The 17,607-nt window shown below is 37.8% G+C and overlaps 1 protein-coding gene and 1 long non-coding RNA gene across 3 annotated transcripts in view; one reads left to right on the top strand and one right to left on the bottom strand.

Annotated features, from left to right (window-relative positions):
- TMX3 (thioredoxin related transmembrane protein 3) overlaps positions 1-8,746 on the bottom strand; it is a 28,947-nt gene extending 20,201 nt beyond the window's left edge. Inside the window, exons 1-4 of the mRNA XM_051609710.1 lie at positions 8,446-8,746; positions 8,071-8,125; positions 4,074-4,113; positions 2,825-2,948 (exon numbers count right to left, since the gene is read on the bottom strand). Of these exons, the coding sequence (XP_051465670.1) occupies positions 2,825-2,948; positions 4,074-4,113; positions 8,071-8,125; positions 8,446-8,731 (505 nt within the window). The 5' untranslated portion in view covers positions 8,732-8,746. The remainder of the gene's footprint in view (positions 1-2,824; positions 2,949-4,073; positions 4,114-8,070; positions 8,126-8,445) is intronic.
- Positions 8,620-17,029, top strand: LOC127380561 (uncharacterized). 2 transcript variants are annotated; one of them, XR_007888522.1, is made up of 2 exons: positions 8,620-8,713; positions 15,602-17,029. It is a non-coding gene; the product is annotated as an uncharacterized LOC127380561 (long non-coding RNA). The 2 variants fall into 2 exon arrangements; XR_007888523.1 differs by lacking the exon at positions 8,620-8,713 and adding an exon at positions 8,723-8,805.
- The last annotated feature ends 578 nt before the right edge of the window (positions 17,030-17,607 follow it).

The following is a 17,607-nucleotide window of genomic DNA, read 5'->3' as shown; positions in this document are numbered from 1 at the left end:
CTTGCTTTCAAGGAAGCTGCTCTTACGAAGCTACATCATTAAATTTTGAACCTCTTTCAAAGGTACTGGATTTCCCAGCACAGGCTCCCAATTCATATGCCACAAGCCAAATGGCATGATAATCCTCTAAATAGGTATGTTCGGTCTGTTTTCAATATGCATATACAATTGGCTGAAAATATCAGAGGAAAAATTAAGCATCATGGATGCACAGTTGTAAATACTAATGCTTAAAAGAAACATAAAACACAATTAACTACTCGTGCTACAGCAGTGAGTAACAACGAAAGTGCAGCATCACACTGTAGCAGTTACAAAAGTCAGTTTTTAAAGCATATTTTACAAAGGTAAATGTTCACAGTCATGAACTTCCGCAGAGAGACACCTTCTAAATAGTAACTTACCTGCTGCTTACCAAAGCAGTAAACAGTAAGACAATTGCAGAATTTTCCCTCCAACTCACACTCATTTACAACCTCACATCTTGCTCCCATCAATTAAAGATGTACAACTTGTAACCACCCTTCCAGCTCTGAAAATAGAAACTGCCACCTTAAACTATATTTTCAAGTCAATTCAGTGTTTTTCAAAAGCTGAACTAAGTAGTCTTCAAAAGTGGCTAAAATAAGCCTAAAATTCTGACAGTACTTGTGCAATTCCCTGCCAAAAAACAACACCTGCATGCAAAATGCACCAAGATTCAATACCTTTACCACAAACATACTCAGGCTACTCACCACATGCCAGAACACCGAAAGTGGGAGGACTTGAGTGAAGGGCTCCAATTAGTAGTTTATAAATTGTGACCTTAAGCTTGTTTGCCTGGATCAAAACCCTAATTGAATAAAACTAGCAGCTCACCTACTGACATCTTAGTCAAAGGAGATTGATCTAAGATATATGCATACTAGGATCAATTTGATTTTGATCCTTTTCTCTCATAGCTGTACTGGATAGAACTAGAATGCATTAAAACATGTATTGCAATGTTCAAACACACGAGCAGTTAATTTCTCCCTGTACAGCTCTTGATCAGTCAAGCATTTTTTTTTAACATATTTTTTCAAACATCCCAGCAATGAAGATGACTAAAATCCTCTCAGCATCATGGAAGTGACTGACTGACATCACCATCTCCACTTGTTGATATAAACTATACAGGCACACAGCAGCAATTATGCTAAGTCCAGGTGTGATGTATTCCTGCTTTGATCACATTCAGTGGACTTATGAGGCTAGCCCCAATGACAATTCAACTGATACCACACACGGTGACTTCAGCTGGTGTAACTGCTGTATCCTTACTCCTCACAGCAACACTTATTGGATACTTGATACCATCAGCTGTGATCTCAACTCTCTAACAACAAGCTAACCCAAGTTCATATTTTTCACACTATTCCTATATTAGGAACACAAACTATGCAGAGCAAACCATTCATGTCCCTTCCTAGTCACATGTGCATGCCCAGCTGCACTTCCTTCAAATTTCTCAAGGCTCAATTACTTTGATTTCAGAGACCCTTTAGATTGGGAAGACATTAAGCAGAGTTGACTGATACTCTGGTGTTGCAAAATCTCCACTTTCAAAATAAAAGGATCAAAGTACTTAAAAAGATTTATCGGACCCTATTCTTCATACAATTGATAACAAATCTGAGCAGAAAACGCATGCAGGGCACTAAAAAAGCCTTGCAGTTTTTAGTAATTTTTAAATATGCAAAACTTAATTTTAGAACAAAAGAAAGTGCCAACGGTTTTCTGTGTATCAAATACAAAAATGTAGTACCAGAGTGACAGATACAAATATCTTAGTGTAAGAGTTTATACAATTTATACAATTTAGAATTCAATATACATTCCTGCAATATTAAGAGATCCACCAAATTTATTCCAAATTTTCAAGTTACCTGGTTGCATGATCTTGAAACTTTTAATTCTCCAGACTTACTTTTCTCTAGCAAGTAAGTATCTTTAAGTTGAAACATGAGGTCAAATTTATGTGGTTTTACAGGAAAACCTACATACAGTAAACTGGTGTTTGAGACAAGTAATTTTTATCTCAAAAGACGAAACTGCCCTATGTAAGCACAGAAAAAACTGGAATATCACTGCAGCAGCATTCTGCATATTTTTTATACAAATATTACAATCCTGAATAATCAGTTTTAAATGGTATTAACTAAAAACATATACTAAAAGAGTTATACCACATACAGGTATCACCTGGGCCCCACTGCTCCCTATGCCTTCCCTCTTCAATATCTTCCTACTTGAACACAGGCAAAATGACAATAAACAAGGATGCTAAAACTAAGAAAATACTATTAAAATACTATTATGCATGCAACAAACATCTCATTTCTGCCCAAACTAATAACTAAAGTTTTGGTTTTGTTTGAAAAGTTGAGTACATATGAAAAGCATCATCAAAAATGAAAGCATTAAAATAAATGAAATTCATTCTTCAGTAAGACATTTACAGAGAATCCCGAGGACAATTTGATCAACACTAATGTGCTGATTTCAGTAGTCTTTTGGTATAACATCTTAAGGACTTATTACTTGTCCACCACGAATACAAGGAACCTAAAACTGCATGCTACCAAGAGATGCACCACATAAAGATGCTTGTCAGGAAGAATTCCCTACAAAAACAGAAACAAGTGTGATAAAAAACACATACTTCAGCCTGTTGTCATTTTTAGTTCTCCAATGACTGTCTGCATACATTTATTTGTGACACAGAAGTATGACAAAGAAAAAAACTTAAGAACAATTTCAAAGCAGAGGCTGCCATGAAATTACTCACAACCATACTTACTAGAAAAGGAAGTTGCATCCATCTTCCCAACTTTTACTGGAGAGCCCATGTTTTTCATTTCGATACCCACTTCATTCCACACAGGTTCCAGTTTCTTGCAGTGGCCACACCAAGGTGCATAAAACTGAGAAGCAAATACATTTGATTTTTTTTTTTTAAAGAGAGAAGTTAATGAAGAAAAAATAATTGAGAGAAGTTGATTATATAATTAACCCTCAAATAAATGAGTGAAGCTTATTTTGCAGTAGCGGTGTAACTTCAAGTTAGTTCCAAAGCCAGGTGACAAACAGCTTTTATGTTTTGGTGATACTCTTAATACAAAAGCACAAGTTTTAAAAGAATCCATTCACTTGCTGTACTATTATATGATATCTTATTTAAAAATAGTCTGTGTGATAACATTTTTTTAAAATATCTTTCGGACTATTTTCAAAAATATTTCTCCCAAGTAGATATATATATATCTATACTACCCCAAGCTGGCCTCTGGATTTCAGTTTTTCTGCAACTGCTTTTATACAAGCATACTGTGAAATTGATGCCATTTTCTCAGGGCCAAACATAGCTGAAAGACTTAATCTTTCTGCCTATGTCTTGCTGCAACACCTCAGTGAAATTAATAGGGAAGATATCAATGTTTTGCCATAACAAGATCAGGTCACAACGTGAAAAAGTTGGATTCTGTTTTCCTATACATTACTGATCTATTTTGAAACAACATATACTGTTTACCCCACTCAAAAATCATAAATCTAAATTATACCATTTGGGAATTACAGATAATATTTTTATCTTTTTAATAATTCCTTTCCTCTGAAATAAGAGGAAATAAATCTTTCCAAAGATGTTGGAAAAGTAAAAGAAGCCTCTCACATATTTGATATTGTAGTCCTGAACATGTAGAAAACAATTTTAGCTGGTAAAACTAGAGAATGGAACAGTAAAAATTCTGAACAGAGGTTATCAGCTTTTGACTGTGTTCAGTAATCTGCTTTCCTTTTTTAAGGACTGTAAAATGCAGGATGAAGCCTGTCTGAATCCAGTACTCTGTCTGACAAATTCCTGGTTCATCCTGAATAATACAGATTACTTATCTATCCTGTCAGAAGAATGAATGTCACGTAATTTTTCATTATCATGTATAAGCTATTTTCCAAATGACAAAGCAGTTTTACTTCAGAGTGTAGCATTCTACACTTAGTGGTTTGATTTCTGCTAGCAGGTCTTCCCATTTTTCTCATATACTCACATCTACAAGCCAAATATCATCTTTACGGTTTTCTTTAAACCTAGGAGGGGAAAAAAACAAAATCAATATATGATATATCTGAAAATAAGTAAGCGAAAGGCATGTGTGGAACAGGCAAAGTCTACAATTAAGTTGGTATAAAACTACAGACACAAGAATTCCATTTAGTGTCTTTCTTTGGGAGTGTGAGGAAGGGGGAAATTATTATTTTTCAGTATTAAGACTGCTTCTGCCCATGATACTAATGCACCAACTAGGTTTCTACAACTATTTGCCAAGACAAAAACCAACCAAACAAAAAACCCAAACAAACAAACAAAAAAGGTAAAAAAATCAGAAAACACATTAAAGATATTTGATAAGAATACGTAATTTAAGGGAACAAAGTAGGCTGCTCTAGTTATATTAAATACTGTTGTTGACTGTTTAGAAAATCTTGTATTTTTACAGATCAACTAATAAGGACTCTTAGAGCACAGGTTTACAATGTTAATCTTAGCTTTATTGAAGGTAGATTGAATAAATCATATATAATGTTAACATGAAAAGCAATTTTAGTTCAGCTTCCTTCAGCATTCTACCATAGGTGCATCAGTTTGTTTTTATGAAAGGTGCACACAAGAAACCAACTTATTGGAACGCAAATGTTCAAAAAACATATACACAGGTACTACTGAATACTCTTAATGCTAGAGAAATGACATCTTAAGGAACTGACTAGCTTTATTAGGTGTAAACCTGTCACTAAATGCTAAGTCCTCTAAAAGAAAAACAGAACATAAGGAATCAAAGTTACCTCTTGAAATGTTGTTTACACATTTCACTGAACTGTTGTCACTACAAGATCATAGAAATTATAACATTACTTAACTATTGCCATGTTGAGAATTAAGTAAGTTGAATTTTAATGTAAGGTTTATTTTTTTTTTTTAATATAGGCTTCACAAAAGTAAGTAGAACTGGGAGAAATTCCACATGCTACAAAATACATTATATGACATTCTTACTGCAACACTTATTTTGAAAGGAGATGAAAATATGTATAACTACACAAGAAGTTAATAAAAGTTATAGTTCAACTCATCAATTCCCAATATGCAGCATGCCTATAAATGGCTCATAGGCTGTAAGCAGAATCAGAGAACATTTATTATACTTTATTTAAAGTTGAATAGATTTGTAATGGTCCATAATGGTCTTGAAGAAATACTGATGCTGGCCTACTGTTTGAAAGAAGTAACTCAGAATCATGAATATAATCCAATTACAGTGCTGAGCGTTTGAAACGTCAAATTGCAGCATTTCGCTGGTAAATTCAATCCTTTTCTATTGATGGCATACCAAGGATGCAATGCTCGTACAGCAGAAAAGGTACTTGCAGCAACTAACATAAAACTGCTACGTCAGAGCAGCATTTTTGCTTAGTCGACCAACGCACTAAAACTTTACTTCACCACCCTGGAGTGCTACAGAGCTAATAAAATAACTAGTTAAGAGTCTAGCATCTCTTGAGAACTCTAATGAAGTTCCAGCTGACTCCCAATTGGTTATGATGCAAGAGGCAGAAAACAGCTACTGAATCATCAGATGCTGGGCCATGCTTCAATTTAGAATAACACCTTTGTTTTACAAAGGAAGAATTTACAATGAAATGTTTTCCTCTCCCTGTCACAGTATGACTGTTAAGGGACATTGCTAAGAGCATTTAACCACTGAGAATGGTAGACCGAAATCTTACAAAATCAGAAGACAGCAAGGAAGAGGAGAAAAGAAAGGAAACATCTGGAGGCAGAACATTTCAATGGAATTTAATAACTTTGGGCTATGATATTATAAAAAAATATTGTAGTTTCTACTACAATAAACTTCAAGCTGTACCTCTCATTTGCAAGCACCTATTCAATCAACCTGCACAGGTTGATTAAATTTGAAGTGTGACAAAAAACAGCTATCTAAACTCATTCTAATTTTGGTAATGTCAGTGATTAAATTACGAGACAATACTAAGGAAGTCCTAGATACTTTTGAAGAAAAATTGAAATATCTGTACAAATGGGTATTTAAACATTTTCTGAAGGTGCTTTTTCTAAGTGTAAAATTTCAGACTCTTTTTACCTGCCCTACCCAGTCTCCCTCTGTCAGTTGACACAGGCACAAAGACACTGGTGGAAAGATGGCATAGGTGTTGCTTATCCCTGAATCATACTTATTTGTCTCAAATACATACATCTTCCCAACATTTGACACGTTATCATGTTGCCTTAACCTCCACTTAAAACCATGCCCCCCAGTTAATGATTAACTGTTGAAAGAAACCAGCATGAAGCAAAATTGAAGACCAAGGCCACAATTCCCAGGGCCCTAAATGAACCCAGCTGTTGTTTGTTCCTCCCTTCTTCCCCCCCCTTGCACCATTTCTGAAGCTTCTGATCCTGGGCTGAGTCACCAGTGCATCCTCACAGACAGAAAAATATTCCCTTTTCTAGTCAGGTTACTTATCTGCTTCTTTATCACACTGGAACAAGTCAGCAAATATTGCAAGATGAGTACTGATCTGAGCCAGCAGTTTGATCAGCTGATAGGAATCATACCTCTTATTCTGGATCCCTTCCAGAGCCCAGCCAAGTGATGCTGGGTAACTTGTACCTCTGCTAGTGTTTTCCTATAACCTTTAAGCTTTGGAAAGCGACCTTGTGCCAGCAGACACTGTTTGCAACCAGCAAAATTCAAATAAAACCCAAAGTTCTCACCAACAGCAAAAACTCAAAAATAAGTTTAAGTCTCTACAAAACCGAAAACTTGAGGCTTTCACCAGTCACTGCATGCAATTTTTTAAAAATTGTTTTCCAGACCTTTTTCACTATATGCAAATTAGTTAAAAAAGAAAGAAAAAATCCTAAACAAAGCTGTCCTGAATAACCCACCATTTAATTGTTATTCACAATTGCAAATACAGGTAATCTGTACATTTTGTAGTTGAAAAATCCAATGTATCTAAAATAGGATCTTTTTTATCAGCTATTAAAAAAAAAAGTTACTATAGATTTATGGTTTTTCACTCCAAACCAGCAATTACATTTAAATCTAGACTTCTGGAAACATGATATGGGAATGTGATGTGGGAGCACAGACACACTATTTTATTCCGTTAGGCTCATTATCTTCAGTCCTTGAAAATATGAGGCATGTTTCAATAAGTTTGTCATAAAGCTGCCATCTAATGCCACCTTCTTCTCCCCTGCCAGCTACTGTTTTCTACACCTTTCAATTTCATTCCAGTTCTAATAATTGTGCTGCTTTGTAGAACTTTAACTCAACCTGCTGATCCAACAAAAAATTTAATTCATTTTTTGAAAGTTAGTTTTTATTAGGAGCAGCAAGTACATTAGCCATCAAACCGTGAAAGCAAGGCAGTACTCGAACACTGACGCTATCCAGCCAAGTTACCAACTACCCATTTCAGCACCTCTACAGCCTCAGGGCTCAACCCACCATACAAGCACATTTCACAGGGGATATAACTGACACCTCAAGCAGCCATACACTAGTCCTGCAGGCCTCCTCCTCTCTTCTGCTTCTGGCCGTGCATGGATGCACTGACACGCGTTCTCCCAACTCCTGCGGCAGCCACGCAGCAAACTCTAATGAACAACGTGGTTAAACGTTTTTTATTCGGGGCAGGCATGAACCCACCAATATATTTGCTTTTAAAGAAAGAGCAGGGGACCCTGAGTATGCTTCTGATAACAATACCTGTGGTAACAGTTAAAAATATATATCTATATATTACAGAATAAAGTGTTCCACAGCTTGATTAAATGCATCTACTTAATGCAGGCCACGATCTTTTTTGCCATTCCTGCTAAGAAAGAGAAACTTTTCCAGGGTGGCTTTCCTGACAAGACGACCCCGCACAAAGCTGTCAGCCTGGGGTCATCCGACCGACAAAAACGCAAGACAACGCTTAAGTAATAAAGAAAAACACCCCAGTACTTACGACTCATCTAGATCCACCACAAAACCCGCACCTGATGCCGCCACATGCGCAACCACTGGGAGGGAAGGAAAAGCGCACCGTGAGCGACCCTCAAGCCACACCGGGGAGCTCACCCCGGCCCGCTGCCCGCCGCAGCGCCGGCCTGCCCTTCGCCCTCGCCCCTCACGCCTCCCGCGCTGCCCCGCCACCGCAGCCCGCCTCTCCCGCAGCCCGCCTCTCCCGCAGCCTGCTTCTCCCCCAGCCTCGGCCGCCCCGCACTTCCCGCCCGCCGCAGCGCTGCCCGCCGCTCCCCTCGGCCCTTCTCCCGCCTCCGAAGCCCACCGCTCTTCCCCCCGCCGCTCGCCAGGACACCTCAGCCCTCAGCCCGGCGCTCACCTGCCGCCCAGAGCAGCCAGCGCCGCCCGCCCCGCACGGCCATGTTGGCGGGAGCCCCGGCGCGGCCGGAAGGGGAACCTGCGAGCGGCGGCCTCGCCGCACTGCGCAGGCGCGGAGGCCGGGGGGAGGTTGTGCCCGGGGGGAGGGGGCCCGGCCCGGGGCCGGAGTTTCCCACCCGCTGCGTGTCGGGTCTTCCCGCCGCCGAAAGGCGCCCTTGAAGGCGGGGGGAGGGCAGTCGTGACACCCCGACACGGTGGTGGGACTCCGGGTGAGTGGGCGTTGCCATTTCCCCCGTGGTTTCCGGAGCTGGGGCCCGCCGGGCTCTCATTCATGAAAATTAGTGGTCTGATTCCTTGGAAAGTGAGTTTCAGCAGAAAAACGTGTAGCACCTGTCATGTTGCCAGCTGTCCTCCGTGGATTGAGCTCATCCCCACCCCTCTCCCTCCCGCTGCTAGGTCAGCAAGCCTCCTGCAGCGCGTTCGCGAAAAACGTGGTCCCTGCTGCTGCGTGCTCGTCTAGTGCGCTTCAGCTTTCCTCTTTCTTTCAAACCTGTTACAGTTTGTTACTGTCTTTCCTACCTTCACTAGCTTCTCTGTCTTTCTGTACAGATCTGCAGGTCCTGGAAGGGCATGTAATCCAGCTGAGGAACCCTTTTTTTTTTTTTTAAGTTCAGTAAAAGCAGGCCTGGGACTACTCAGCCTGGAGAATGGGAATCATCTCAATGTATATAAATACATGAAGGGAGTGTGTGAAGAAGAGACACCCAGGCTCTTTCCAGTGGTGCTCAGTGACAGGACAAGAGGCAACAGGCACACACTGGAATGGGAGGTTGCCTCTGAACATCAGGAAACACTTTGTCACTGTGAGGGTAACTGAGCACTGCCTGCAAGTCTTCCACCTTGGAGGTATTCAAAAGCCACCTGGACATGGTCCTGAATGACCAGCTGTAAGTGACCCTTCTCAAGCAGGGGGGTTGGACCAAACGACCTCTGAAGGTTCCTTCCAACCTCAACCATTCTGTGATTCCACTGTTCTTTTCAGTTTTGACTCTTTCAGTATAAGTTCTTATCTATACCTTTCTCCCATTACTGAAGTTACTTTCCTAAGCTGTACATGCAAAAGTTTGAAACCTTTGTTTGAGAAGGATAGGTTTTTCCAGTTACAATTCAGTGCCTCTGACTTCAGAGTCCAAGTCTGTTTTTCTAACTGTAGGGTCTGCAAGCAGAAAACATTGCAGTTGCCTTACTTTTGGGCTGCTCTGTGTGTGTGTGCACATCCATGTATCTACATGTTCTTCTCTAGCATAAAAGTGAACTAGTATGTTGGAGTCATCGAATGATGCCCTGTTGTCCAGCCCTTTGAAAAAAACAACTACCATAGTGTAGGTTAATTGTCTGAGAAATAGGCGAAGACCTGAGAGTGTATACCATAGCTCACATTAGAATTCAAAACTATCTGACTTTGGTCTATGGTGGATGTATCCTTTTTCTTGTCTGTGTGTGACTGAACGATTATGCAGCATTACTACCAAGAGTTTAACTTTTACCTCTTTTTTTTTTTTTCCCCTCCCCCACCCTTGTTAATAGGAGAACTAGTAAGTTGCTAGCATCTGTATTGGATAAACACTGAGAACTATTCATTGAATGCAGAATTTCTACTCCAGGCATTTCACTTCCTGTATTCCACAGTTAGCTAAGTCGTGTCTGTGTGCCTGACCAAAGAGCTGGCATCTCTTTTGATCCTAATCTAGCTGCTGTCTAGACTGAGACAATGGAAACAATTTACCTAATCAATCCTTCAGTGAAAAATCCATGCAGCTCATGGTTGGCTTTGAATAACTTTTCAAGTGGAAGGAACGTTTTATATAGTTTTTTTATAGATCTGAATGAAGCTCTTTGCATATCCTTTAAGCCTGTTTTGTCAGCTTTGAAGTTTATTCACTCTGCAAATAATGGAAGATGATTTTTCTAACTTTTGTGTTTGGTGAGCCTTCTTCTGCAAGCCTGTACACTATTATTGGACGATATTATTTTGAAATTGTGGGAAACACTGTATATTTACTTCTTTGTAACTCAAATTTATGCACAACCATATCTACAACACTATGAAATATTTATTTATACAATTTCTAGTGCAGCTTTAGTGCCTTAGATGCACTAAGCATTTAAAATATAGTTATTGCACTGAAGTCAAGTAACAAAGTATTGTGGGAAAAGCATGTGACATGCAAAATAGAGAAATAGTATAATGATAGATGAGGTCTAGAGAAATCTCAAGGGGTGTTTTTTGTTTGTTTGTTTGTATTAGTTCTACTACGAACATTTCATTTAAAAAATAAGTAATAGATTACTAAACTCACTGGAATTTAGGTAACAAAGGTAATTAGAGAAGAAAGGGGATTTATGTGGTAAACAAACTGAGCAGGAGGTATTTAAAAGGAAAAAAAAAAAAAAAGAGAGAGGATAATAAGCAAAAAGCAGAGAAGATATTGTTGAAATCCTGGGAAATACTGCAGGAGAAAGTTGGAATTACAGGGAGATCAGCAATCAATGAAACACTGGAAATTGAACAGGCGTGTTCACATATAATGTTTCAAAGGCTCCTTCCAATCCCTATCATGTAGTAAGATTTAATGGTCCTGATGTCCCAGATAGCTCTTATTTTAAGTCTGATAGATGAGGAGGTTCAACAGAGGCAAGATACAAGCTTCATGGGCTGCCTAAAGCTGCTTCTCAGAACTTTTTTTGCTGTTGCAAGATTTTCACTTTGCTTGTACAGGTTGTACACTCTCCTCACACTGTGAAATGAAGGGAAAAAGACTTATCTGTAACTGTATCTAAATTATACCATGTGGACTTATTTTTACTGGAATGTGTGGAATTATGCTTTAACAGGAGGGAAGGAGGCAGGGAAGGAAGGAAGGAAGGAAGGAAGGAAGGAAGGAAGGAAGGAAGGGAGGAAGGAAGGAAGGAAGGAAGGAAGGAAGGAAGGAAGGAAGGAAGGAAGGAAGGAAGGAAGGAAGGAAGGAAGGAAGGAAGGAAGGAAGGAAGGAAGGAAGGAAGGAAGGAAGGAAGGAAGGAAGGAAGGAAGGAAGGAAGGAAGGAAGGAAGGAAGGAAGGAAGGAAGGAAGGAGAAAATGAGTACTTGAACAAGAAAAAGAGGCATTGAAGAAGATGGAAGAGCATTCTGAGATGGCCAAAGTTTTGGAGACAGATTTGGTAGTGACATGATAATGAGTTCTCTAAGAGCTTATGATAGGAAGGGAAGAACCTGACATTCTGAAGAGAGAAAAGGTTCTATCTAATGAAGAAGGCAAACCAAGAAATTCACATGCCTTCTAATTTTGCCACCAGTAGTATCTCTTGATGATGGTTAGGAGGATTTTTTGATACTTGTTTTATATACATTTTACTTCTTTAGACATTGTTTACTATATATATATTTGCTATTATAGAACATGAAACATGTAAACATCAAAATGAAGTTTCTGAACATTTACAAAATGTTTTGCAATTTTTCATGTTTTCCTTGCTGTTACGTGAAATGTGTGGGAAAAGGCATATTTTAATTTTAGTAGTAGTCATCCCAGGATTAATTTAGTAATTTCAAAATTCAAATAAACTTATTTTTGAAAGTGTAGAAAGATATTTTTCTTTTCCTTTAATAAGGTACAGGAGTTCCATACCTTGAGACTATTCACCTCCTCAGCATTTAGCTTTTATCGAACAGTTAAAATTAGAGTGCTTACACTTAAGAACCACCTTCAAAGATGTGTTCAGCAAAAGAAAAATCTAAATAAATGCTATGCAAGTAGCTTTTCCCATAAACCAGATAGACTGTAGCAATGAAGGGGAAGGGAGGACAAGTACGTTAATTTTAAAGTGTTAAGTGCATATTCCTGAAAACTTTTTGTGTTGTTACATTTTTACAAATCACGTCTGTGCTCATTCCAGCTAGAATACCAGGAACTGTATCATTCAGTACTGACTTCTGTAATAGACATTATGCAATGTTGTGCAGCTATAACTACTTTATATTAGTGCTCCTTATTTCTCTTCCATTGTAGAAATCAGATGTACTGACATGTAGTATCTTCCCTTAGTGACTGCGTCAGTCATAGTGGGTTTGTACCACTTGTTTTTGTACCTTCCTGTAGGTACAGCCTAAGTCTGTTTCGTAAAATGAACCAAACCAGTAATACAGTTGTCATTCATCATAGTTAAATTCAAAGTAGTGATAAACTCAAAAGTGAAATAATTTTGTGTCTGATTAGAAGGGCAGATAGTTGCACACATTCTGTTAGACTTTGGGGGTTTTCACCATTATTTACATGAGAATCCTTACAGTTTTTGGATGGCACAACATGAAGTAGAGTAGGAATTAAAAACAGAATTGGGATGGTATTAATACTGTTGACACTGGCAGCAGAATCTGATTGATCTTATATTAATATTTCACCTTACCATATACTTTTAGTTTTTAGAACAGCTTGAACTGATCCTTTGGGTAGGGGGATTGGAAATGGTGACCTTTTTTAAAGACATTTTCTTTTTACATTACTTTTAATACAGAGACACCTGGTGGTCTTTGGGTATATTAAAAAAAAAAACAACAAAAAACACAAACACAACTGTTTTTTTTTGGTCTGGATTTACTGATTTACTTTAAAGTTTGCTTTATCATTTATGGTCACTTATATTTAGAACCTCCTACCTTACCGTACTACATAATTTGAAAATTAAATTGAGGACATGTACATATTACCTAGTATGTACTGGATATTGATTCTTGTGGTTGATGGCTATTTTTCTTGCATCGTCCCTATCAGAACTATTTGGAGGAGGGATTCTGGCATATTGTAACCTAAATGAAGTAAAATTATATTGTTTTCAAAATGTTTATGTTTTAAATTCTGAGTATCTATACTTTACTCAGGATGAGGGTGGGTGCAAGACATACTTTTTTGCAGCTAAAATGAACACTATTCGCTTCAAGAAATATAAGTAAAACAGAAACATTCTTATCCAAATTTAGAATGTTGTTTTACAGCTCTTAACTTAGTGAAATGAAATTCGCATTGCAGGGGTTTTTTATTGGAAATTATGGGCTGGTTTTGGTGTTTTGTTTTGCTTTTACATTTAGCAGTTATCAGACTTGTGCCTGTGCTTACAAATACATTTCAGCTGAGGAGAGTTTTCATACTTGAATATTTGTTCTCCTTAGTGCAATGATTTTCTGTATGTTGCAACACTGGTTTGATATAGTATGAAACTCCAAGAGAGTAATTAATGCAAAAGAACTGTATGGAACTTTCAGGAGGAGCTGTCATATGCAAGATTTGTATTTAGCTTTATTATACTTTAATTTTCACTATTCTGATGGCTGCTGGAAAACTCATGCGTCACTCTGACTCTAGGAACCAGAACAGATTCATGTTATTTTTGGGAGATCCAGAGGAAGTGTAAAGAATTATTCAACCGTATTTTCTCCTCAACTTAGCCACATCATTTTCTAGCAAAATTTTTCAGCATATTGGAGGAAAGAAAAAGAAAACAAAATATGTTTTAAGTTAATGTTAATTAACATAGCTGGTAGTGTAATTTAAGGAAAAATGTATTAGTAACAATGTGGTCAGAGAAATATAGAAGTATTCTTACTGTGCAGTTGATGCTGCCTGGCAAATAGGAACCTTGTAGTTTGGGTAAGGAGACAGGGAAAAACTTGAAATGACACAAGGACAAAGTTACCAGTGAATTCCTAATGGCTTGATTGAGAGGAATTAAAACAAAGATTACTTTTATATCTTGATTTTTAGATCTAGTCTAGGACACTGAATGTCTGTATTTGCAAGTTTTGTTTTTCTTTAACAGAAGGAGATGGTTGCAGCCAAAGATTTAATGCTTATGGAATTTACATTGACTTTTTTGGCAGGAAGTTCTTTTTTTACTTGATAGAACTATGCCGAATCCAGGATCTGAGAGCAAGCTTCCATTATGTTCACTCTCTTAATTCACCTCAGTGGTATAGAGTGAATTACTTACATGTCCCATATGCTCTGAATCTACATCAGATGTAAAGTTAAACTAGAACTACACTTTCCTATTAGGTTTAATCAGATTTTTAAAAAGAAAAAAAAAGTTTAAGAATTTCTTAGCACTCGGAAGTAAACTTATTTTTTCCATTTCAGACTGTTCAGTTATGTCAGTATTTGACATAAGAGAGTTACTTTAGCAATGGTTCCTTGCCGATAAAAAATGTTAAATATTGTCAACAAGACACTGTGCAACATCTACATGTAGAATTGGAACAAAATGTAATTATAGTTGCTCTGAAAAGTCCTTATTCTTTCTTTGGAAACTCCATGGTTAAAATTTTGTACAGTTAAAACAGAACATTAAGGTTCCATGTCAGATTAAATGTGAGTAAATAACTTCTTAGTACCAACCACTGTAATTTTAGTACCTATGGATATTACTAACCATACAATAATAATCCCGTTTAGTTTATGCAAGCTATGTGTTACTTTATGTTTGATGAACACCAGTGTTCTTGAATTTTAATAGGTTAATTTGTTGCTCACAGTCTGCATATGTCCAGGTATCATCAGGTACCTAAGTATTTTCTTTCTCCCTTTCTATAACCCTGATGGAAGGGGTTTATAGACATACTGTAACATGGGCTGTGAGAAGCTTGCATGGTGAAAATAAATAAATAAAAATAAATTAATTTTTGTTTAATAAGAACAATGTTATATTATTTTAGATAGACGCACAAGCAGATTTTATTTCTATGCAGTGATTCTGACAGTTTTGCTTCTTCAAGGGCCCTTTGACTAAGAGTGTGATTACTTCCCAGAGTTTTTTTCTTTGGTGAAATAGTTTCTAAATTGTGGATAATAGCAAACATCTGCAGTGCTCTATTTGTAGAGCCCACAGGATGCAAGTAGATTGTGGGGTGCTAATGTAATAGCTATGATAAAAAACAGACACTGTAGTAAAGAAAACCAGCCTCTTTGGCTGGTCACTATTATGATTTCTGTATTGTATCCCTCTCTGTGTATTTTCTGCTTAAGAAAAGTTTTCTTCTTTTGAAAGAGTGTCACTGCAGTATGTTATTAAGAACTTAAGCCACGTTGCATTCACTATCTTCTATACAGGACGTGGTTGCAAAAGGGCAGAAGAGTGGAAGAGCTCTCCGCAGGAGCATTCATCATCAGCATGAGCTTCTGAGACTGTGCAACACCAAAGGAGAGACCATCAGGCTGCTTCAAGGGCTGGTGGTCCTGGGTGGTGGGAGGACACTGAGAGCTCCCTGAGCCATCAGAGCAGGGCCTTCCCTAAGGCAATCCCAGCCTTGGGCATCAAGTACCTGCCTGGGCCTATGGCCGCCAGAGCAAGGCTGTGGGGAGCTGGAGACCAGCCCTGTCTAGAGGTTGCTCGGGCAGGAGCTGGCATCTGCAGAGTCCAAGTGGGATTGTTCTGTTTAAGTAGAACCCACAGCAGAACCGACAAAGATCGTTCTTGGTACTTTAAACATCCTAGTGAACATAAGAGTACTGTGAATTTTCTTCCAGAGCCAGACATTTTCTGTCAGTCAGCATTCAGTCTGTGATGACCTTTGCTCTACACTAGTTTTGTTTATCTCCCATTGTCCTGAGGCTAGAGACTTAAAGTTATTTTTCTATTATTCAAAATGAAGATTTATTTTTCTTTAATCTGGAAGAATTAAAACAGTATCCGTCCTTTTTGGGTTTTGAGGTGCAATTACACATGCAAAAATTCAGCAACAGCAACTAGAGACATATTTTATTCCACTCTCATGTAATTGACAGAAGTATAATTACAGAATAATTTTCTGAATGCTGTCTCAGAAGACCAAAATTTCAAAAGGATGCAATTATCTTGTCAAGAAAATACCTGCACAAGTTACAGGTTTAGATAGACTATACAATATACATGAGTAAAATATTACTGTTTTACGTCACTGGTGGTGCACAAAAACAACACACAGCTGGATGACAGGCTGAGGCCCCTAAGAAAAACTTTCTCAGCCTATTATTTACAGCCTGTGTACAGAATCACTTTGTTGCCAGATATTTTGTTGAAGCTAAATCTGTGATATCCCCTCTGGAATGATGTTTCTTTGTAAGGAACTGCTTAGCTTGTGCCTTAATTTTCCAGCATCCCACTGATTTTCACAGAACTCTGTGTACTCCTTTTGGGCTTTGAAGCTGCAAAAGAAAGTAATGTTTTGTTGGCTTGAACCAGTCTGTCAGCATCTCGGGACTGTAAGTTATACAGCATGCTTAGTACAGTTTGCTTGGATTGGCAGAAACCAGTTGTACACATGTCAACATCCTGGGATTATTAGCAGCAACAAAAACTGGAAGAGCTAACATAATAAGGAACTAAATTAGATATCTGGTTAAAATATTTTTGAGGGTTGATGTTACTCTGTTCTGATTCTTCCACCCATGTAAGACATTATTCTGCTTTTATTAATCTGAAAACATTATGTTCTGGTAGGCAGTGATACAATCTTGTTTGAATTTTTAAAAATAAATATCTTCCATCATTTTTATTTATACTCTTTTACATTTATTTGCTTGTTTTGGCAGTCTTTTTCTCCTATATCTAAGAATTCAGTTTCTGCACATTTTTTTAAAGATTCTAATCTGACAGAGTCTAGGAGTCTGAATTTTGTGTCCCCTATGTCATGTACTTTCTGTGTGGCATATGTTGTATGCATTTACTTCATCTGCAAAGACACGTAAAAATAAGACTATCATAATGGTGTTGTCATATCTAATGTTTGTAGAGCACACTCTAGTTCCTTCCATTCAGAAATCTCATGAGAGGAGATTTATATTGTTCAGAACATTAGCTCTGAAGAATATTAACGTATAAATGACACATATAATTAAAAATATCACTCTGGGGTGATTTACTTTGTCTTTGAGGTAAATAAATCAGTATTATGTAGGATCCGCAGATATCTCCTGCATTATACCTGTACCAATATAGGGAAAAAAAAAAAAAAAAAAAGGATTAAATTCTTATACAGTGAAAATGGAATGTGAGAGAAGTTGACACATTACATGAAATAAAGTTTTTGCAATTTCTGTTATTCCTTTATCTCAGATATTAAATTTCCCCTGGGATC

This window comes from Apus apus, chromosome 2, assembly GCF_020740795.1.
Source record: "Apus apus isolate bApuApu2 chromosome 2, bApuApu2.pri.cur, whole genome shotgun sequence".
In the NCBI taxonomy this organism is placed as follows: domain Eukaryota; kingdom Metazoa; phylum Chordata; class Aves; order Apodiformes; family Apodidae; genus Apus; species Apus apus.
This window is presented reverse-complemented; position numbering and strand designations above follow the sequence as displayed.